The sequence below is a fragment of the Terrapene carolina genome, unplaced genomic scaffold (genome assembly GCF_002925995.2).
Source record: "Terrapene carolina triunguis isolate 2854851 unplaced genomic scaffold, T_m_triunguis-2.0 Scaffold448, whole genome shotgun sequence".
In the NCBI taxonomy this organism is placed as follows: domain Eukaryota; kingdom Metazoa; phylum Chordata; order Testudines; family Emydidae; genus Terrapene; species Terrapene triunguis.
The window spans coordinates 369987-393321 of NW_020664799.1; the positions used below are offsets into that span (position 1 = coordinate 369987).

Here is a 23335-nt window from a genome sequence, read left to right on the forward strand (position 1 = left end):
GCATTTGTTTTGTCATAAGAAGAAACAGTATCACTTGGTGGCAACAGCTAGTCAGAGGCTACAACTGACTTTAGGCCATAATACTAGAACTAAAAGTTTGTTCTATAGAAGAGTCTACTCGGTCTAGGGGATTGGGAATGAGGGAAACTGCCCATATAAGGTTTTACTTCACCTTTTACATATCAAATGCTTTAAGGTCAAGATTTTCAAAACTGCCTAAAGGTTCTGGAGGCCCAACTCCTATTAAATTAAATGGGACTGGGGCATCCAAATACTCTGTGCGGCTTTGAAACTCCCATCCGGCACTTCCTTTTTACAATTCATAGAGCTTAAGGCCAGAAGGGGCCATTCTGATCATCAAGTCTGATTTCTGGCATAAACACAGACTGCAGAGTCTAACCCGACAATTCCTGCATCCAACCAATACCTTCTGATTGAGCCAGAAATCTTTTAGAAAGAGACACCTGATCTTGATATAAAGACTCCGGCTGATGGAGAATCCACTACATGCCTCGTTACATTGTTCTTCCAATGGCTAATAGTTTGTGTGTGCTTTAATAAAAGGATGAAATGCATTTCGTGATGGTCATTACAATGGGTGTCTCCAGTCGTGACTTTAAGCAAACCACAATTAACCATTTAATGCTGTAACAGTAATACCAGGGTTCTATTAACCCCTTCAAGCCAATGCCAATACCATACAAAACCCACTCCTAGTGATGCAGGATCTTTAGAGTTACAAGCACAGTCTGTGGGGTTTGTAAACTCTTCCAGTTGAACCTGTAGAATTCAAGTAACTTGGGGAAGTATGTTTTTACATACTATTTTTCTTAAAATAATAATAAAAAAAACCAAGAAATTCCCATTTAAAACTTTGTTACAGTAGTTACTCTTGTGAATACGGTCCACTAATTGAAAACATAATGGTCAGAACTTGTTTGTTCTAATCAAGAAAGTTAGGTAAGGCATAGAAAACAGCTCTGGCCCTGCAACGCAGCATCATCAACCCAAAGCGTTCAAAAATTACGAGTCAGGCCCCTCGCCCCCTCAAAAACTCAGGAGATTTGAAACAACAATACAATACATTTGTGGTTCTTTTTTTTTCCTTTGACTTCTGGTTTGTGAGCCCTCAAGAGTCATATTTTCTGGGTTTTCTCCACAACCATAAGGGTTAAAAACTCACTTTTTCTTTCTTTCTTTTTCCCCCTCTTTAAGTGAAAGTAGAGATTCTTGTGCAATGAACACAGGACTCTGTGAGCTGGGGCTTTATAAGAGAAACACCAAATATCAATAGAGCTGGTGACTCTGGGCAATGAGATCTCATGGGGGTTTCTTTTCTGCCTCCTCTGCAGTCAGTCAGCTGAGGGGGGCAGCTGTTGCCCCGTGGCCCTGGGGCTGTGCCAAGCATTGTGGCTAGTAGATGGGTGCATCCTTGCCCAGGTGGGTCCTCTGGTGACGGGTGAGCGTGGAGCTCTCCCCGAAGCTCTTCCCACACTGGGCACACTGGAAGGGCCTGTCGCCAGTGTGGGTGCGATGGTGCCGCAACAGGTCCGAGCTCTCGCCGAAGCGCTTCCCACACTCGGTGCACTTGTAGGGCCGCTCACCCGTGTGCAGGGTGCGGTGCTTCACAAGGTAGGAGCTGAGGCTGAAGCTCTTGCCACAGTCGGCACAGCGGTAGGGCTTCTCTGCTGTGTGCGTGCGCTGGTGCCGCACGAAGGTGGAGCTGTCGATGAAGCCCTTCCCACAGGCAGGGCACTTGTAGGGGCGTTCGCCGCGGTGGATCCGGTTGTGTGTGATGAGGTAGGAGCTGACGCTGAAGCTCTTGCCACAGTCGGGGCAGGTGTAGGGCTTCTCGCCGGTGTGGGTGCGCTGGTGGATGATGAAGGTGGAGTTCTGGCTGAAGCTCCTCCCGCAGTCCAGGCACTTGTAGGGCGTCTCCCCGGTGTGCAGACGGTGGTGGGTCAGCAGCGTGGAGCTCTGGCTGAAGCTCCTCCCGCAGTCGGGGCAGGTGTAGGGCTTCTCGCCCGTGTGGGTGCGCTGGTGGCTGATCAACGTGGAGCTCTGGCTGAAGCGGCGCCCGCATTCGGAGCACTGGTAGGGCTTCTCGCCTGTGTGGATGCGCTGGTGGATGATGAGGTGCGAGCGCCGGGAGAAGTGCTTCCCGCATTCGGCACAGATGTTCTGCTTCCCACCCCCCCGCAGGGCCTGCTGGGCATCTCCAAGCTCTTGGTAGCTGCCCTCCCAGGGACTGGGCACAGCTAGTTTCTCCACCTGCTGCTCTTCTGACCTGTCCTCACTCTCACAGGCCTCTCCCTCGTCAGGGCTTTGGGAAACGTTCCCTTCACATTCTCCTGCTACCGACCTGTGCAGTTCCACTGGCTCAGGACTTTCCTGCTGAAGGTTCTCCTCGTTCTCACTCACCATCCCGTCACCTGCTGGGACAGAGAGAGAATCCAGACAGGAGTCAGTCCCTGTGCCGTGGGGAAGGAACCTCAGAAAGAGGAACAGGAGAGAAGGGAAAACAACAAAATAACTGATGGGGAGACTGAAAAACCACCCCCACCCTTCCCTCAAGGCAAGAGAAGAGGGAGTCAATTGGCTTCCACATCCCACCCGAACACTCAGAGGGGAAGGAGCTGGATGGGTGGGAATGCTGATTTTCAATAAGTCTTGGACCACTGGGGAAGTTCCAGAAGATGGGAAGAAGGATAATGGTGGTAGTGTTGATGTAATATATTTAGACTTCTGTAAGGTGTTTGACTTGATACCACTCAACATTTTGATTAAAAAACTAGAACGGTATAAAATTAACATGGTACACATTAAATGAATTAAAATCTAGCTAACTGATAGGTCTTAAAATGTAATTGTAAATAGGGAATCCTCATCAAGCAGCTGTGTTTCCAGTGAGGTCCCGCAGGGATTGGTTCTTGGGCCTGCACTATTTAACATTTTTATCAATGACCTGGAGAAAACCATAAAGAAATCACTGATGTTGTTTGTAGATCACACAAAAACTGGGGGAGTGGAAATAAAGAAGAGAACAGGTCACTGATATAGAGAGATCTGAACAGGTTCATAAACTGGGTGCAAGCAGACAATATACATTTTAATGTGGCTAAATGTAACTATATCCATCCAGAATCAAAGAATGCAGGCCATACTTATGGGATGGGGGCTCTATTCTGGGAGCAGTGACTCTAAAAAAGTCTAAAAAGGGGTGGAGGTGAATGTGAGCTCTCAGTGTGATGCTGTGGCCAAAAGGGGTGCATAAACAAGGATATCTCAAGCAGGAGGTTATTTTACCTCTGTATTTGGTACTGGTGCCACCACTGCTGGAATCTTGTGTCCAGTTCTGGTGCCCTCAATTCAAGAAGGATGTAGATAAATAGGAGAGGGGTAAGAGAACAGTCACAAGAATGAGGGATAAAGAATTAGAAAACCTGCCTTATAATGACAGACTCAAGGAGCTCAGTCTATTTAGCTTAACAAAGGGAAGGTGAAGGGGTGACTTGATCACAGTCTATAATTACCTACATGGGGAGCAAATGTTTGCTAGAGCTCATTATTAGAGAAAGGTCTAACACGATCCAATGGCTGGAAGTTGAAGCTAGACAAATTCAGACAGGAAATAAGGCACACATTTTTACTGGTGACAGTAATTAACCATTGGAACAACCTACCAAGGGCTGTGGTGGATTCTCTATCACTGACAATGTTTACATCAGGATTGGATGTTTTTCTAACTGATCTGCTCTAGGAACTATCTAGCCTGTTATGCAAGAGGTCAGACTAGATGATCACAGTGGTCCCTTCTCGCCTTGGAATCTATGTAGCTAAGAGGAGCGATGTCTGCCATGAGGATCCAACCCGTGCTGTTTGTCCTGAATGAGATGAGATAGAACCTGGGGAGCTCACGGGACTGTTGTGGAAATCTCTCACCTGTGCTAGCATCACTTGGGATCTCCTCTTCCGAGGAGACCTGGAGATCCGGGACACATGGCTTTTCCTCTTGCTCCATCCAAGGGATCCTCTGAGGTTTAGGAAACTGAAACCCTGTTCATGGGAAGGACAATGGGTGAAGGTTCATTACATATTTCTGAGGAGTCACTCCAAAAAAGTTCCTTGAAATGTAACCCATTCCTCTCTCATCATTGTGCTGATGCAGGAATGTTTCATCCTGAAACATGGACAAATGTTTACCAAAACCATAGCAAGAGTCACACCTGGGGTGTTTGTGCTATCAGACACAATTCCAATAGGGAACAAAAGTGCAAAGACAAAGAAGAAATAGCAACCTAATAAGTTAGCATCATAACCTGAGTCACGCTCTGGACAAAGCTATCCAGCTTGGTGCTGATGTGGTCCCATCACTGTAGCATCTGAGTGCCTCATACTCTGGCTAGGTCTTCTGGCCCTGCAGTTTGGACTATGGGGCTGTGAACTGGAGAGGAGCAGTTTTAATAAACTGGTCACTTCATATATGTGACTAAATGGGAACTGAAAATACTGCAGCTTGCCCATGGACACGCTTGGCCAGGAGAGAATCCAGATCTCCTGAGACCCACTCCACAGGCTATTTTTGTCTCCTCTCATGTGCTCAAATCTGGATGATGAGCCAGTATCTCTTTGAAATAATTAGCCACGCCTCAAAGAGCACTGAGCATCAGTGATTTAGGCCCAGCACTAAGTGCTAAGAGTGACTTGAAGTATTCGTCAACTTTATAATGAACTCTCTGACCACTTAAGTTTTGTTGAAAATAATCACCCTTGGAAACTCGGCCACCTTGATTACATTAGCCTCATTAGCACTACAAAAGTGATTTTTCCTCCCTTGGTATTCACCCCTTCTTGTCAACTGTTGAGACTAGCCCACTTCCACCTTAATTGAATTGGCTCGTTAGCACTGATCCCCCACTTGGTAAGGCAACTCCCATCTTTTCATGTGCTGTGTATTTATACCTGCCTCTGTATTTTCCACTCCATGCATCTGATGAAGTGGGTTTTAGCCCACAAAAGCTTATGCCCAAATAAATTTATTAGTCTCTAAGATGCCACAAGGCATAAGTACCTGCTAAATACGCTGTAAAAAGATCTAACTGGAAAGATGTCACCTGCACAGAAATGCATTTGAATCATCAAATTAAATTAATAAATTCATAGATTTTAAAGCCAAAAGGAAACATTATAGCCATCTGGTGTGCCCTGCGCAACGAGAATACTATCCACTGATTCCTGCATCAGGCTGGTATCTTCTGGCTGTGCTCTAGTTTTTTGATAGACCCCCAGTCCTTATGGAAAGACACTATGTGATGGAGAAGCCACCACATCCCTAGTTTCAAGGGTTAATTTCCCTCAGTATTAAATATCTGCACCTCATTTCAGGTTCAAATTCCAGGCACTAGCTCTTGTTATACCCCTATCAGTTAAATCAAAAAGCCCACCAAGTACTGTACCTGCATGGAATGAAGGGGTCTGAATGTAGCTGGGACAGGGTCTGTCATTTACTGCAAGTTTGCTCAAAACAGTTGGTCCCTGGCCTAGGTGCTACCCCAATACAAAATAAATGATGTGTGTTCTCCCTGGCAGGGCTTTGGAGCGGAGCCCGGAGCAGAAGGTTTTTGCCTGGAGCCGGAGCGGAGCCGGAGCACAGCTCCAAAGCCCTGCTCCCTGGGATTGCTTTTATACACTGACATAGGGTAACTGGGGACAGGACTATAAAGAGCTTTTCTATAATACCTGAAAACTGGAAAACAAAATAGTGCTAAACTAAGGTCAAAGAAGCCAAAAACTTAGGGGTGATCGGTCATGGCCTAGCGGATCTCCCCTCTTCGAAGTTACAGCTGATTACGAAGTTACAGCTTTCTTCTCCAGTCCACCCCCGTTACACCGGGGTTAACTAATGGTCAGAGTTTCTGGAGCTTTGTCTATGTAAACAGCTTCCAGAAAAAAAACAGCGTGAGAGTGAGAAAGAAAGTGTCTGTATCATTCCCTAAGGTGGGATTTGGCACTTGAGCTCCCAAGTTGTCTGGACATTTGGCAAACCCGACTCCTATCCCCAGCTTTAGTTTCTGACTCCCCAACCCCTCCGGCAGGGAGACGGGGGGCATATTTCCAAGAGCTGAGCACCCACAATTGGAGCCGGATTCTCCAAACCGCTCAGCTCCCACGGTGAACCCAACGCGCCGAGTTCTGAAAACTCTGCCCGGGAGAGGTCCCTGGCTCGGCCCGGGGCGTTCGCTCTCCCGGAGCTGGCTCGGCTCCTGCAGGCGCTCAGGGGGGCAGAGCCCGGGGGGTGTCAGGGAGGGCAGCAGCTCTGGGACTCGCAGACCCCGCCCGGGAGCGGAGCTGGGGCGAGGAGGGGCAGTTGGTGCAGAGTCACTTTCCTGACCGGCCCCAGCCCCTTTCCCCCGGGACTCTCCCCTCACCTGCAGGCTCCGGCTCACGGGCTGGTGTCGGCAGAGCCCGGGGCTGCCCCAGGGGCTGGTTCCAGCCCCCGGAGAAAGTCCCCCCAGCTGGACACAGAGGGGCGCTAAGGAAGGGCTCTCCCCGCTGGGGAGCAGCAGCTGTTTGTTACAGATTCGGCAGCGTCTCTGACCCAGGAAGCTCAGCCCCCAATATCCGGAAAAAAAGAGCCAGATCATCTGGTCATGGAGAGAGTGGCCGCCCTCCCGTGGCCATGGCCCTCTGGTGGCCACAGCTGATGGACTCCCCTCCCCAACCCCCGGCCTGTGCTCCCCCTGGGACAGAAAGGGGGCTGGGGTATCGGCCAGGATCCTTCCCTCCTTTCTGAGCAGAGGGAAACCTCCAGAGAAACCTGTCCCTGCTGCCAGCCAGGGCTCTGGGCAGCCACTTGGCCAGGTGTCCATCAGTCCTGGAGCTATTCACCATATTGCCAGCTGCAGATGTTCAAAAATCATGAGTTGGGCTCACCAAAAACCATGAGATTCGGTAACAATAACAGCTTTGGGGTTCTTTTTATTTGCCTTCTGCTTTCTGAGCCTTTAGGGCAGGGGTGGGCAAACTTTTTGGGCCAAGGGCCATATCTGGGTGGGGAAACTGTATGCAGGGCAGGGGTTTGGGGTGTGGGAGGGAGTGAGGGGTGTGGGAGGAGGATGCGGTGTGCAGGAAGGGGCTCAGGGCAAGGGATTGGGGCAGAGGAGGGGTGCGGACTGCAGGAGGGGGCACGGGGCAGGGGTTGGGGTGCAGCGGGGCTTAGGGAAGGGGGTTGGGGTGCACAGGGGAGCTGCGGGGGGCAGTACCTGGAGGCAAGGGCAATGCATAGAGCCCTCTGCCCCCCCGCCCGGGAGCCGTTTCTGAGAGGGGGGCAGCCCACGGGTCGTAGTTTGCCCACCCCTGCTTTAGGAGTGCTGGGATGACATTTTGAAGCTTCCTCCACAGCCAGGAGGGCTAGAAACTTACTTTTTCTTTAAGAATGAAGGCTGAAATAATCATCACCTGACTCCAGGAGCTGGGGCTTTAAGGAAAACAATTATCACGAGACTCATGACAAAACCATGAGAGTTGGCAATGCTGCATTTATTTTGGGGACCCTCTGAGACAATCCCAAGTCCCCCAGAATCTCAGTCCCACCGCAGTCTCCGGAAGTCTCATTATTTTTATTGTTATTATTGGTGTGGGACCACCTGGAGGCCCCAGTCAGGACCCAGTGTGCTCAGAGCCACACACACAAAGAGATGGTGTCTGCCCCAAAGAACTTACCCAATCTAACTACAAGACTAGACACAACAGGATAATACAGACAGATGATGAAGGAGCACAAGGGAACAATGAGCCCATTCTGATCAGTGTGATAAGCAGCAGCTCCTAGCCATTGTCAGCACCAGCAGTAACGAGGTAACTTTTAGCAGGTGTTAGGGGAGCTGCTCCCCCTTCCCCATACCGGGGCAACATGGCAGGAAGCAGGGAGGTGCCAGTTGCGGGGGACAATGGAATACATGGGTGAGGAAGGCTGGTGTTACTGGCAGAGCGGATGCTGGGCTTGACCTCTCAATAGCATAGGAGGGTGATACATCAGCCAGGGAAGGGCCTTGCAATGAGTGATTTGTGTGTGATGCGGTGGAGAAGGGGAGCCATCCAGGAGCTTGCAGAGAGGGGTGATGGGGTCACAGGAAAATGATCTTTGCAGCAGCAGGGTTCTGGACAGATGTAGGTGGGGTAAGAAGATGGGATCGGTCCCAGCCAGGGAGGAGGATGCTCAGTGATCAAGACGCGAGATGAAGGCCTGGATGAGAGGTTTAGCTGTGATGGAGGAGAGCTGGGTCTACCATAGCGAGGTGATGCAGGAAGCAGATTGACACACAGCCAGGATGGGGCCACCAGCCATGTCAAAACAACACACACTTTGCTGGCCTGCGTGACAGGGATGGTGGTTCACCCCAGTGACAGTGTATAGCAGACTGACTTGCCCCTTTATGGGTTTGCCTGGGCCCAGCCGACCCTGGTTACTAAGGAGGCACAGCTGAGCAGGAATCAACTTATTACTCCATTAAGAGCAGCAGGAAGCTGCAGGGAGAGTGCGTCTCAGGGAGAACAGAGCAGAGCGAAGAGGCAGTTGGGAGTGAATCTGCTCCAGCAGGGAAAGCTGGGACTTCAGGCAGGAAAGGCCTGAGCATGAACTGATAGAAGGGTAAATGGAGGGGCTTGGGAGGGACTTGAAAACGTTATCTTGTCAGTTTGTTATTTTAATAAAACCAGAACTTGAGACAGGCTATGAATGGACAACAGCCTGTGTGAATCATTGAAGAAGCTTCTTGAAAGGGGAAACTGAGGTAAGGGGCTGCTTGCAGGGCTGCTCTAAGGCTATGAGAGGGTGTATGGCAGTCAGCCCCCGCTGACACTGGGAAAAGGACTCCATTTGGGGGAGAGGGTTGGTGAACCCAGCCACAGCTATCCCCTGTTTGACAGAGCACCCTGCTGGAGGATGCAGTATGATGAGTGGAACTGGAGGACAGTCAGGTTTTGGGGGAACTTAATCTGGGATGACACCGAGGCTTGGCTTTGCCAGTTGGTGGCCTGGCTACTGCTGGACAAAGCTTACCTAAGGTGCAGAAAAGTTCCCTCCATCCTGCATACAGCAGGGACAGACCCTGCCCTAGTGGTGACAGTGGAGATAACTCTTCTGTCTGTAAAAAGAACAGGAGTACTTGTGGCACCTTAGAGACTAACAAATTTATTTCAGCATAAGCTTTCGTGGGCTACAGCTCACTTCTTCAGATGCATAGAGTGAAACACACAGACAGAAGATATTTATACATACCGAGAACATGAAAAGGTGGAAGTACGCATACCAATTGTAAGAGGCCAATCAATTGAGATGAGCTATCAGTAGCAGCAGAAGAAAAAACTTTGAAGTGATAATCGAGATGACCCATAGAAGGTGTGAGGAGAACTTAACATGGGGGGGGGAAAAATTCAATTAGTGTAATGACCCAACCATTCCCAGTCTCTGTTTAGACCTAAGTTAATTGTGTCTAATTTGCATATTAATTCGAGTTCAGCAGTCTCTCTTTGGAGTCTGTTTTTGAAGTTTTTTGTTGCAAAACTGACACCTTCAAGTCTGTCACTGAGTGATTAGAGAGGTTGAAGTGTTCTCCCACTGGTTTTTGAATGTTATGATTCCTGATGTCAGATTTGTGTCCATTTATTCTTTTGCGTAGAGACTGTCCAGTTTGGCCAATGTACATGGCAGAGGGGCATTGCTGGCACATGATGGCATATATCACATTGGTAGATGTGCAGGTGAACGAGCCCCTGATGGTGTGGCTGATGTGGTTAGGTCCTATGATGGTGTCACTTGAATAGATATGTGGACAGAGCTGGCATCGGGCTTTGTTGCAAGGATAGGTTCCTGGGTTAGTGTTTTTGTTGTATGGTGTGCGGTTGCTGGTGAGTATTTGCTTAAGGTTGGGAGGCTGTCTGTAAGCGAGGACTGGTCTGTCTCCCAAGATCTGTGAGAGTGAGGGATCATCTTTCAGGATAGGTTGTAGATCTTTGATGATGCGCTGGAGAGGTTTCAGTTGGGGGCTGAAGGTGGCTGCTAGAGGCGTTCTGTTATTTTCTTTGTTGGGCCTGTCCTGTAGTAGGTGGCTTCTGGGTACTCTTCTGGCTCTGTCAATCTGTTTTTTCACTTCAGCAGGTGGGTATTGTAGTTTTAAGAATGCTTGATAGAGATCTTGTAGGTGTTTATCTCTGTCTGAGGGATTGGAGCAAATGCGGTTGTATCTTAGAGCTTGGCTGTAGACAATGGATCCTGTGGTGTGTCCTGGATGGAAGCTGGAGGCATGTAGGTAAGTATAGTAAGTATAGCGGTCAGTGGGTTTCCGGTATAGGGTGGTGTTTATGTGACCATCTTCTGTCTGTGTGAGACATATGCAGTGTAGTTGCCAGAAGACATATGCAGTGTAGTTGTAGCCATGTGGGACCCAGGATATTAGAGGCAAGGAGGGTGAGGTAATATCTGTTATTGGCCCAACTTCTGTTGGTGCGAGAGACAAGCCTCCGGGCTGCACAGAGCTCTTTCTCAGGTCCTGATGAAAAGCTCTGTGTACGCTCGAAAGCTTGTCTCTCTCCCCAACAGAAGTTGGGCTAATAACAGATATTACCTCCCCCCCCCCCCCCTTGTCTCTCTACAGCCAGGACAGACATTCTCTCGAATGGTGACAGCAGGAATATAACATGGCTGATGCTTGGAGCTAGTAGAATTTTTTAAAACAAAAACACGTAGTCCATCAAGGGCTTTTTAAAAATCCCCAGTTAGGTATTTCCAGCAGTTTTTAAAAGGTTTTCTATGGCAGTTTTCGATAGAGAAATTAGCCTTTTGGTTTTGAACAATGAATGAACTCTCCTGTTCCTGGCCGAGGGTTGCCGCCCCACTGCCAGCATGGCCTGGTGCCCTGGGCAACACATGCCGGCTCTCCGATTGGGCTCCCCTGCAAAGCCGGGTGTGTGTCAGGGATGCAGGGAGCCCCAGGAACCTGCCAGATCTCCGTGTAGTCAGGGCCGGCTTTAGGCCAATTCCAGCGATTCCCCTGAATCGGGCCCTGCGCCTAAGAGGGCCCCGCGCCCTTGCCGCCGCCTGTACGCAGTACCAGGGCGGCCGGCCGGCCAGGCTTCCCCAGGGGGCAATTTAAAGGGCCTGGGGCTCCCAGCAGCAGCTGGAGCCCAAGGCCCTTTAAATTGCCACCAGAGTTGAGCCACATTTCTGGAGCCCTGGGGTAGGGCTGAGGGGCTCTGGGGGCTATTTAAAAAGTCCGGGGCTCCCCTTGCTTCTACCACCCCAGCCCTTTAAATAGCCGCCAGAGCCCCGCCGCTTCCCCAGGGCTCCCTCGGCTATTTAAAGGGCTGGGGCGGTAGAAGCAGGGGAGCCCCGGACCCTTTAAATAGCCCCCAGAGCCCTGGGGTAGCGGGGGGCTCTATTTAAAGGGCTGGGGCTCCAGCTACCTCTGACATCCCGGTCCTTTAAATAACCGCGGGAGCCCCGCTGCTTCCCCAGGGCTCCGGCAGCTATTTAAAGGGCCGGGGCAGTAGAAGCAGGGGAGCCCCTGCCCTGCCCACAGCCAGCCCCTGCTGCACCACCTGCCCGCATCAGCCCCGCACCTCCTGTCCTGCCACAACGGCAGCCAGCCCCTGCTGCACCGCCTGCCCGCAACAACCCCGCACCTCCTGCCCTGCCCGCAGCCAGCCCGTCTCCAGCCAGCCCCGCACCCCCTGCCCTGCCCACAGGGAGGGGTTAGTTATTTGGCTATTGAGTCTTTATGGGGAAGCCACACACCTCCAAGTGTGTGTGAGCGTCTCAGTGTCAGAGTTCAACCTGCAATGCACATGCTGGCTGCTCAGAGGGGTTCTCTCCTAACCCCTGGGGTGGGGAATCTGCAATTTTACCCTTCTCCACCACCTTCATTGTCACTGCCCTGGCTCCCCCTGTATACACAACCCTGCACAGCACTGTGGGAACTCCAGGAGATTCCCCCTCCCACCAGGGCACTGCCCTAGGAGGCATTGGGCTAAATTTGGTTCCATATTCTGAGGCCTCATCTACATGACAAAGTTAAGTCACCATAAGTTGCCCTGCATCGGCCTCTGTGTACATGTGTCTACACTCAAATTTGTCTCCATCTGACATAAGTGCCCCATTATAGCAACACAGTCAAACCCGTGCCCCCCCCATGCCAAATGGCATCAAGCCATAGTCGACCTGCTGAAGTTCGCACAGTGCATGTGTAGACATTGTGTTTGAGAGGCTTAAACCTCCTGAGACCCACCAGCCCCATCTCCATGAGGTTAACAAACCAGGCAGGCTCAGCTCCCTGACTCTGCTGACATTGCTGACTCAGGCAGGTGTGGTGTTCACGCCCCATTGAGGTGAATGGGGAGGCTCATAGCTCTGGCTGCAGAGCTCACTGCCCACTGGGAACCCCAAAAAGCAGCTAGCTAGCCTGGGTGCCTGGGACCTGGAAAGCCTGGGCTGGGGCAGAGAGAAGTCACCATGTGTGACCCAGGGACCCCTTGGTGACAACTGACAGAGAGCACTGGGGGTGCACAGGGATTACAGGGAGCCCTGGGTTGGATATACATATACATAGTTCACCGAAAGCCATACCCACTAGTCGACATAATCACTGTGAGATGTATGTACAGCTCTAGACTGACAATTATACTTCTGAGGTCTTGGTGTTAAGACAGGTCACCAGGAGGTGACAGACCTCGGGCATGTTCCGAGGCAGGAGGTGTAACACACCTATCTCCCTGTCTGGCCACTGGGGGGTTGTGTGCTGTGTGCCTCACACTGTAGGCCTGTTTGCACACTGAACTGGGTGTGGAAAGACAGACTACGAAGGCTACAAGAGGGGAACCTACAAGCTGAGACAAACAGCAGGGGGTGCCCTGTTCATGACTAAAGCCAAATGATGGGACTGGGGGGGTAAGAAACACCCTGAATCCTTCACCACGTTTGTCGTATGAACGGTAGCTCACAGCCAGCTTGGCTGTAAAATGACTGTGGGTGAGCCATAGACTATATGACAGGGGAGTTGCTTGTTAGCCAGTCTGGGCTCTAGAATCCCCTTGTGGTTCCATTTGATACAGAACCATTTGTTTCCAGTATTTCAACTTGTTACTCCTGGAATCTCTGTGCCTTGTTACCTACCCTTAGCTCTGTGAAGAGTGAAATCAAGTGTGAGTGCAGGGAGCTGTGTGGGCGGTGATCTGAGTTGGAACCGGTCAGCTGGGGTGCACTGCTCCTCTGGAAGCAGAGACTTCATGAATATTGTGAGTGTGGCTGGGCCCTGCAGGGAGCAGCTCGTAGGGATGGAGGGTAGCGTGCTCCTATCTAGAGGCACCGACTTTCTAGTGTGCCGGGGGGGTGCTCAACCCCTGCTCTGCCCCAGATCCCAACCCCACTCCATCCCTTCCCCCAAAACCCCACCCACCTCTTCCTGCCCACACTTCACCCCCCCGCCTCTTCCCGCCCTGTTCCGCCCCCTCCCCCAAGCATGCCCTGCACTCGCTCCTCCCCCCTCCCCCAGCGCCTCCTGCATGCTGCTAAACAACTGATCCATGGTGGGGGGAGGTGCTGGGAGGGAGGGGGAGGAGCTGATCAGTGGGACCACCGGTGGGCGGGAGGTGTTGATCAGGAGGGCTGCTGGTAGGTACTCAGCACCCACTATTTTTTTCCCAGGTGCTCCAGCCCTGGAGCACCTATGGAGTCAGCACCTATGCTCCTATCACTCACCCATAACCACAGATTGTGTTGTCCATGGACAGTGGGATCGGAGAGCTGATCCTGGCAGGCCCAGGCCAGGCTCCCTCATGCACAAGGTAGGCAATAGGGAGGTGCCTCCGACCGAGCCCTGGGTATCTCTGTCACACCAGGCCAGGAGCCTGAGTGACATGGCAGGCAACCAACAGCATCCCAGGATGAGCCTGCACCTGGCTGGGACTTCCCAGTGCACTGAACCCAGGTGCAGGGAGGTGGCTGCTGCGGAGATCCCCAGCCTCCACTGACAGGAGACAGCTGTAAGCTGTGCAGGGAGGGAAGGTGGAAAGGAGCAGAATGAACCCAGGGCTCTTTGGTCCCTCAGTGGGACACTGAGGAGGGAGGGGTAAGGGGGGCACCACTCGGGGGGGGTGCTCCAGGAAGGGGCTACATGGGGATTCCCCCCTTCTAGACCCTGTAGAGGGCCCTTCCCACTTGTGATTTCACGCTCTAGTTACGAAGTGCTGACCAGGGGCCACAATCAGCCCTGCAGTGAGGCAGCCACCTGGAGTCTCTATGCAGTTGCACCAGACAGCAATGGAGACCCCTCTACAGGGCTGGGGGTGAACCTGGGGCTGCAGCAGCAGGGGCTGCAGGGATACCTGCTGAGGCTCTGGGGAAGGGGCAGGGTTTGGGCCCCAGGGCATCTCCCAGCAGGGGAGTTAGCAGCAGGTGAAGGTGCCATGAGGGCCGCTGCACCATGGGCAATGGCTGTGGAGGGGGATAAAATGGAGACGCTCTAAGGGGGGATGGGTGGAACCTGCCCCTCTCCTGCTAAGCTTGTTCCAGCCCAGACAGTGCCAGACCCTCCCCCGGCTGCCTGGCTGGGGGCAAGGGAGGGGCAGCAGCCTTGCTCAGTGCTGCAACACATTAATGCCTCCCAGAGGAGAGTGGGGAGTGCCAGGGGCAGAGTTCTCTCCCTGGCTGGTGCCTCAAATAACTGGGGAGGGTGAGACACATTCCCCCTCCCCTGTGGGGGGGGGGGAGGGATATTTTGTGTGTCTGTTGTCTCTGTTCCTCTTTGCACAACAGTGATAGGAAGGAACTGGGGATCCTGCCCAGGTCTTGTAGGCTCCACAGGGATGGCCGAGGGACTGAGGTCAGTGTGTGTGTCACAGGGACAGGTCTGGCTGTGGACAGGGCCGGCTCCAGGCACCAGCCCACCAAGCTTGTGCTTGGGGCGGCACCTGGAGGGGGGCGGCGCGGCGCTCTGGCCGCCGGGGAGAGCGGGGCCACGGCCGGGCTCACCGCCCTCCCCTCCGGCGCCCTCCTCCCGGCCGCCGGGGGAAGAGCGGAGCCCCCGCCGGGGCTCGCTGCCCTCCCCCCGGGGCTCCGGCCGCCCGGCGCCCTCCCCCGGCCGCCCTCCCCCCCGGCGCCCTGTCTGGACACAAGAAGGGGAGAGATCAGACCAGGGGAGGGAGCATCTCAGGACTTTTCTTTGGTTTGTCAAAGATCAGTACCTCTGCAGTGCTTTCAGAGTAAAGTTGTAGTGGGTCAGAAATTCTTTTGCGAAGCTTGTGTTCCTTGCTTGACTACCACGTTATACCTGAAGGGGTTAAACAAGAAGCCCAGAGTGTCCATAGCCCAAGCGGAGCCTCCCCCCGGGGCTCCGGCTGCCCCCCCCCCTCCCGCAGGGGGGTGGGGGGGCAGCCGGAGGCTTTTTTGCCTGGGGCGGCAAAAAAGCCAGAGCCGGCCCTGGCTGTGGAGCTAGGGAGGGAAGCGGGAATGAAAAACGGAGTGTGGCCTAGTGGCTAGAGCACTGGACTGCAACTCAGGAAACTTGGATTCTATTGCCATCTGGCCTGCTGGGCAACCTTGGGCAAGTCACGTCTGCACTCCATGGCTCAGTTTCCCCATCTGTACAATCGGGATAATGATACCGCCCTCCTGTGTAAAGTGCTTTCAGCTCTGGGGATTGAAAAGTGGCAAGAAGAGAGGGAACAGTATTTCCCTCTCAGTTACTGTTCTCCCCTAGACCCAGCCTCGCCTCCTCCACCCCACTCATTCAGCATTCAGCCAGCTCAATCCCTCCTAGCTCAGAAACCACTCCCACTGTACACATTTCTCTCCTCCCAGGCTGAGAACTAACCCTCTTCTTACCTACCCACGGAGTTAAGAACTCTGCAGTATTCATCACCATATCTTTTTGACAAGTTTCCACCCCTCCTTTTTTAGTTTATGTCCCATCCCCGGTCTCATACTTAGACATATACGCATTTGGCATAGTCAGCAATTTTGAAAAAGAAAATATTTTTCTATGGGGAACCTTAGGGCAGTTTGTGTGTGTCTTGTTATACATGTTAAGTTTAGAAGAAAACAGATTTTTAAACACTTGTAAAGCAAAATAATTTTATAGGCATTTTTTAATCATTTGCAAAATAAAGCTGATTATCACAAAAAAAAGACTAAAGTGTTAAGTCACAAATGTTAGGTCTTCTTAGAAAAAAAACTATGCATTTTTTGGAATAAAGGCATTAAATATTAGTTGTTTTTTTGAAAAAAATAAGGGTTATGCATTTAGGTTATTTAGAAAGTCTAAAAAAATTTTTTTTAAATAAAGAATAGAACATGTCTTTTTTTAAAAAACAAACGACACAAAGTGAGAGGCTTGTAGAAAAGCCAGTTCTATAACAGAAAGAGAAAAAACAAATGGAGCAACAAAGCCCATGTCACTGACCACATGGCAGAGAGAAGAGTATATGGACGCTACCCCAGCGCTACCTCTAGGCAAATGCCGACAAGTCTCTGGCAAAGCAGCCTCTTGGCTGGGCCAATCAGAAACTGTCCTATAGCTATGTCATAGAATTCATTTTCCTGAACCAATCAGAATGTCCCACATAATCACTGAGGTGTGGCTATCGACCACTGGTCTGTTTAAAAAACACAGCTCTTTAAACAACAAAGGAATGAATGGACAAACACTGTGCATAGCACAAGTTTTTGTAGAAATACACCAGCCTTTAAAAAACAGTGCTAGCTTGCTAGTTTTGCCTAAAGGACAGCTGCTGCCCTAAAAATTGCAAAGAAAGCTTTATGTTTACACACTTTATACAAATCACACAGGCTAATGTAAAAGGAATAGTAGCATATGTAAAAGAGTTAACACTTTTTAGCAACAATAAGAAGGCTATTTCTTCCGACACCGTTTTTCTTTCCTAACTTTTAAAAAAATCTAAATGCTGTTAAACCAAGTAAAGTTTTAACAAATACACACCAGCCTTTAAAGTTTTGGCTAAAGGAAAACTGTTCTAAAAACCTGCAATCTGTAAAGAAAGCTTCAGGTTTACACACTTTATACAAAACACATGCAGGCTAACATAAAAGAAAAACTAACGTGTAAAACAGTTAACACTTTTTACCATAGATAAGAAGGGTATTTTCCCCCATATGTTTTTAAAATCTAAATGCTGTTAAACCAAGTAAAGTTTTTACAAACTTATAAAAGATCAAGCAAAAGGAGCATGTGTACAGGTTTCTTTAATTACAAAATGTATGTAAATTTAGCAGATATCCTTATTTGTTTTTAGTTTTGAGCAGAAATTAAATTACCTCTTTTTACATAAAGCCTTTAGCCTGGGTCTTTAAAAATGGTAGAAAGACTCTCATGAAACCTCATTATGTTTAACCTTTATATCAATTTCCCTTATTCCATTTGCTTAAAGGAATGTATTTTTAGAACCCTTGATTATTCTACCTCACCAGTTTTCAAAGAGCAGCCTCCTGCATGCCCCATGTATTGGAAATTAAACTTTATACCTCAGTAATTTTTTTTTTTAAACAAAGGCTATTCTGTAGAAATATTTCAGAGTAGCAGCCGTGTTAGTCTGTATCCGCAAAAAGAACAGGAGTACTTGTGGCACCTTAGAGACTAACAAATTTATTAGAACATAAGCTTTCGTGGGCTACAGCTCACTTCTTCGGATGCATTCTGTAGAAATAGTGCTTTTTAAAGTTTTGTCAGGGTGCAAAGCAACCCCAAACTGCTCTAAAGATGGAAAGACTAAAAGAGCTGACAACCCTTTTTACCAGAGACAAGATTTTGACTTTTTAAAAATGTCTTACCAAATTAACTTTTAAAAGATAGCATGGAAGCAGTTTTGTAGCTTTTAAAGGTAAAATAACCAAAATTCATGTTTTAGGGCTAATGAAATAAAATTGACATTTGTAAATTGTGGCGAAGCAAGCCCTTTTGCTAAAGAATTGAGCAACTTTAGTGAAGAAACATACCCCCCCCCTTTTTTTAAACTGTTAACTTTTGTAGCAAAAGAATTTTTAACCACACAGTACTGACATTAAACAAAGTGAGTATAAGCTATACTATCAGACATTTTAAAAATAATGTAAGCATGTTTTTACATTTTAAAAAGATGCTAATATTACTTAATTTCCATAAGTAAATAATTATCATCTCTGTGGCACAACTTAAATAAAGACTTTAGTAATTTTTTATCTAAATGACTTGCATAGTAAGAAAAAATCCTGTACAAATAGTTTACAAGAATATAAATTGTGAAGAAATAAGTTCCTGGGGAATAGCAATATTATGCAAAACCCTCATGTAAAGAAGGGTTTTACAATTTAAAAAAATGTAAAAAGACATGTCAGAGATTTCTAAGTTTGCTTTTTAGAATTTTGCCTAAATGAATTAACCAGAATATTAAAAAAATCAACAAAATAAAAACTGCTCTACTTGTAAATTGTAACAAAAGTTGTAAAATTTAGGATACAGTGTAAAACCCACAATTGATGATTTTTACAAAAAAAAAAAAAAAATTTAAAAGACAAAAGCCAGAGCTTTGTGACTGCAGGAAGTTCAGAGATAAGGCACAGTTATCTGAAGAAACAGCCCCAACTCTCACCACTCTCTCCCTTCCCCCTCCTATCCTGTCTTTTTTTTCCCCTCAGTTGGAAACAGTCATGTTCTTTTGTTAACATACAAATTTTAATCATATCAAATAAAGTTTTTTTTAATCCTTTTAAAAGTTTAAGATGTAAAGCAGGCCATAGGGGATAAGAGAGCTGTCCTGGATTTTAGGTTTCAGAGTAGCAGCCGTGTTAGTCTGTATCCGCAAAAAGAACAGGAGTACATGTGGCACCTTAGAGACTAACAAATTTATTAGAGCATAAGCTTTCGTGGGCTTCAGCCCACTTCTTCGGATGCATATAGAGTGAAACATAGCTCAGTACAGACAGTTTGATAAGAAGTGTGAGAATACTTACAAGGGGAGATAGATTCAATGTTTGTAATGGCTCAGCCATTCCCAGTCCTTATTCAATCCTGAGTTGATTGTATCTAGTTTGCATATCAATTCCAGCTCAGCAGTCTCTCCTTGGAGTCCGTTTTTGAAGTTTTTCTGTTGTAAGATAGCCACCCGCAGGTCTGTCATTGAATGACCAGACAGGTTAAAGTGTTCTCCCACTGCTTTTTGAGTATTATGATTCCTGATGTCACATTTGTCTCCATTAATTCTTTTGCGTAGAGACTGTCCGGTTTGGCCAATGTACATGGCAGAGGGGCATTGCTGGCACATGATGAAATCCATCAACTTAATGAAAAAACTCGTACAGATACAGACAGACATCATCTTCCTTTCCAAATGCAAGCAGATGGACATCATACCAAAAGGACTAAAGGTAAAAAATCCATTACAATCTACATATCACACAGACTATGCTGAGAGACTGTGTCACACACTCTCAAAGAAACTGCAAAACCACCTGATCAGCATCCTATACAGCAAACAGGGAAAGATTAAGAATGAGCTCTCAAAACTGGATACTCTCATAAAAAACCAACCTTCCACACAAACTTCCTCATAGATAGACTTTACAAAAACTAGACAAGCCATTTACAAGACAAACTTTGCCTCTCTACAAAGGAAAAAGGACACTAAACTATCTAAACTGCTACATGCCACAAGGAGCCACAACAGTAGTTCCCTTAACCCACCCAGCAATATTGTTAATCTTTCCAGCTATACTCTTAGCCCAGCAGAAGTCTGTCCTATCTTGGGGCCTCTCTTTTTGTCCCTCCAGACCCACGAACATGATACAGTTCTGCAGTGACCTAGAATCCTACTTTCGACGTCTCCGACTCAAAGAATATTTCCAACATACCTCTGAACAGCATACTAACCCACAGAATCCCCCCTACCAGCACTACAAAAAAAAGGATTCTGCGTGGACTCCTCCGGACGGTCAAAACAACAGACTGGATTTCTACATAGATTGCTTCCGTCAACGTGCAAAGGCTGAAATTGTGGAAAAGCAACATCACTTGCCCCATAACCTCAGCCATGCTGAACACAACGCCATCTACAGCCTCAGAAACAACCCTGACATCATAATCAAAAAGGCTGACAAAGGAGGTGCTGTCGTCATCATGAATAAATTGGAATATGACCAAGAGGCTGCTAGACAGCTCTCTAACACCACATTCTACAGGCCATTATCCTCTGATCCCACTGAGGATTACCTAAAGAAACTACACCATCTGCTAAAAAAACTCCCTGACAAAGCACAGGAACAAATCTGTACAGACACATGCCTAGAACCCCGACCAGGGGTATTCTATTTGCTACCCAAGATCCATAAACCTGGAAATCCTGGACGCCCCATCATCTCAGGCATTGGCACCCTAACATCAGGCTTGTCTGGTTATGTGGACTCTCTCCTCAGACCCTACACTCCCAGCACTCCCAGCTATCTTCGAGACACCACTGACTTCCTGAGGAAACTACAATCCATCGGTGATCTTCAAGAAAACACCATCCTGGCCACTATGGACGTAGAAGCCCTCTACACCAATATTCCACACAAAGATGGACTACAAGCTATCAGGAACAGTATCCCCGATAATGTCACAGCTAACCTGGTGGCTGAACTTTGTGACTTTGTCCTCACCCACAACTATTTCACATTTGGGGACAATATATACGTTCAAGTCAGCGGCACTGCTATGGGTACCTGCATGGCCCCACAGTATGCCAACATTTTTATGGCTGACTTAGGGGACGAGAGCTAAGGAAGCGTTGTTCTAACGCCCCTACTCTACTTGCGCTACATTGATGACATCTTCATCATCTGGACCCATGGAAAAGAAGCCCTTGAGGAATTCCACCATGATTTCAATAATTTCCATCCCACCATCAACCTCAGCCTAGATCAATCCACACAAGCGGTCCATTTCCTGGACACTAATGTGCTAATAAGCGATGGTCACATAAATACCACCCTATACCGGAAACCTACTGACCGCTACACTTACCTACATGCCTCCAGCTTCCATCCAGGACACACCACACGATCCATTGTCTACAGCCAAGCTCTAAGATATAACCGCATTTGCTCCAATCCCTCAGATAGAGACAAGCACCTACAAGATCTCTATCAAGCATTCTTAAAACTACAATACCCACCTGCTGAAGTGAAAAAACAGATTGACAGAGCCAGAAGAGTACCCAGAAGTCACCTCCTACAAGACAGGCCCAACAAAGAAAATAACAGAACACCACTAGCTGTCACCTTCAGCCCCCAACTAAAACCTCTCCAGCGCATCATCAGAGATCTACAACCTATCCTGAAAGATGATCCTTTACTCTCACAGATCTTGGGAGACAGACCTGTCCTCGCTTACAGACAACCCCCCAACCTAAAGCAAATGCTCACAGCAACCACACATCACTGAACAAAAACACTGACCCAGGAACCTATCCTTGTAACAAAGCCCGATGCCAACTCTGTCCACATATCTATTCAAGTGACATCATCATAGGGCCTAATCACATCAGCCATACCATCAGGGGCTCATTCACCTGCACATCTACCAATGTGATATATGCCATCATGTGCCAGCAATGCCCCTCTGCCATGTACATTGGCCAAACCGGACAGTCTCTACGCAAAAGAATTAATGGACACAAATGTGACATCAGGAATCATAATACTCAAAAACCAGTGGGAGACCACTTTAACCTGTCTGGCCATTCAATGACAGACTTGCGGGTGGCTATCTTACAACAGAAAAACTTCAAAAACAGACTCCAAGGAGAGACTGCTGAGCTGGAATTGATATGCAAACTAGATACAATCAACTCAGGATTGAATAAGGACTGGGAATGGCTGAGCCATTACAAACATTGAATCTATCTCCCCTTGTAAGTATTCTCACACTTCTTATCAAACTGTCTGTACTGAGCTATCTTGATTATCACTTCAAAAGTTTTTTTTCCTCTTACTTAATTGGCCTCTCAGAGTTGGTAAGACAACTCCCACCTGTTCATGCTCTCTGTATGTGTGTATATATATCTCCTCAATATATGTTTCACTCTATATGCATCCGAAGAAGTGGGCTGTAGCCCACGAAAGCTTATGCTCTAATAAATGTGTTAGTCTCTAAGGTGCCACAAGTACTCCTGTTCTTTTTTCCTGGATTTTAGAGGAATGTTCATAACTGACTGAAATCTTCTTTAATGAAATAGTTTTGTAGGCAGCCATTCTTTGTTAGTTGTCATATTTTGCCCCTAACCACTGCCCCCCTCCTGCACCCTCAACTCCTGCCCCTCCCTCCTGCATCCCCAACCCCTGACCCTTCTGCGCCCCAACCCCTGCACTGTGCCAACTTCGTCCCTAACCCCTGCACTCTCTTCCTGCGCCTATATGGAGCAACTGACCTGCATGCATAGAACAGCTGGAACTGCTGCTCGTTCCCCCCCTCGAACACTGCTCCTCTGCACCCCCCATAGGAGGCATCTATGACACAGCCTGGGCAGTCCCGAAATTGTTTCTCTCTCAGGAAGTGCATGATGATTCTGTGCACAACTCATACAATTGCATGCGTGATGCTGGTAAACCAAGTGCCAACTCTGGCTAAGGCCCTAGGTGTTAGCTAAGAATGGACACACTCATAGCTGGAAACCAGACCAGTTCACCTGTATGTTAATTTTGTTCAAAATAGGTATTAGTCTTGTAAGAATGTATTTCATGTTTAGATGCTATGAACTGCTTGTAAGTTGCTGCCTGCATTAATCTCACTTGTAATGTCACTATTCCAGGCTATCAGGAAATATGTAAATTTTTCTTTAATATAACTTTGAAAATGTTTGCTCTGAACCTGTACATAACTCTCATTTCTTTTTCCTAGTTAATAAACCTTTAGATAGTTTATTACAGGATCGGTTACATGCGTTGTCCTTGATGTAAGTGGTTCTCAAACTTTTTTTTCCCACAGACCACGTGAAAATTGCTGAGGGTCTTGGCGGACCACTTAATGATCTTTCCAAATGTTGTTTGTACCGTTAGCTAACTATTGTAAAGTGCTTTGGATAAAAGCGCTATATTAAAAAAAACTTAATAATGTTTTTTGTTCTACAAATAAAAGCACACAACTCATATTTTAATATCAGTAGTCTTACCTTTCTAATGTGATGGATGTGCCCTCTCTCCCCCGCTGCAGCAGCCCCCGAGCTGGGGCTGGGAAGGAGGGCAGTCTCTCCCTCTCTCCCCCACCGTGGCAGCCCCCGAGCTGGGGCTGGGAAGGAGGGGGGTCTCTCCCCTGCC

At 48.3% G+C, this 23335-nt stretch overlaps 1 protein-coding gene across 1 annotated transcript in view; it reads right to left on the minus strand.

The window, feature by feature from the left end:
- The window catches only part of LOC112106970 (zinc finger protein 271-like), a 60530-nt gene that overhangs the window by 24948 nt on the left and 12247 nt on the right, over positions 1-23335 (minus strand). The window contains exons 4-5 of the mRNA XM_029913090.1: positions 3943-4056; positions 1415-2432 (exon numbers count right to left, since the gene is read on the minus strand). Of these exons, the coding sequence (XP_029768950.1) occupies positions 1415-2432; positions 3943-4056 (1132 nt within the window). The remainder of the gene's footprint in view (positions 1-1414; positions 2433-3942; positions 4057-23335) is intronic.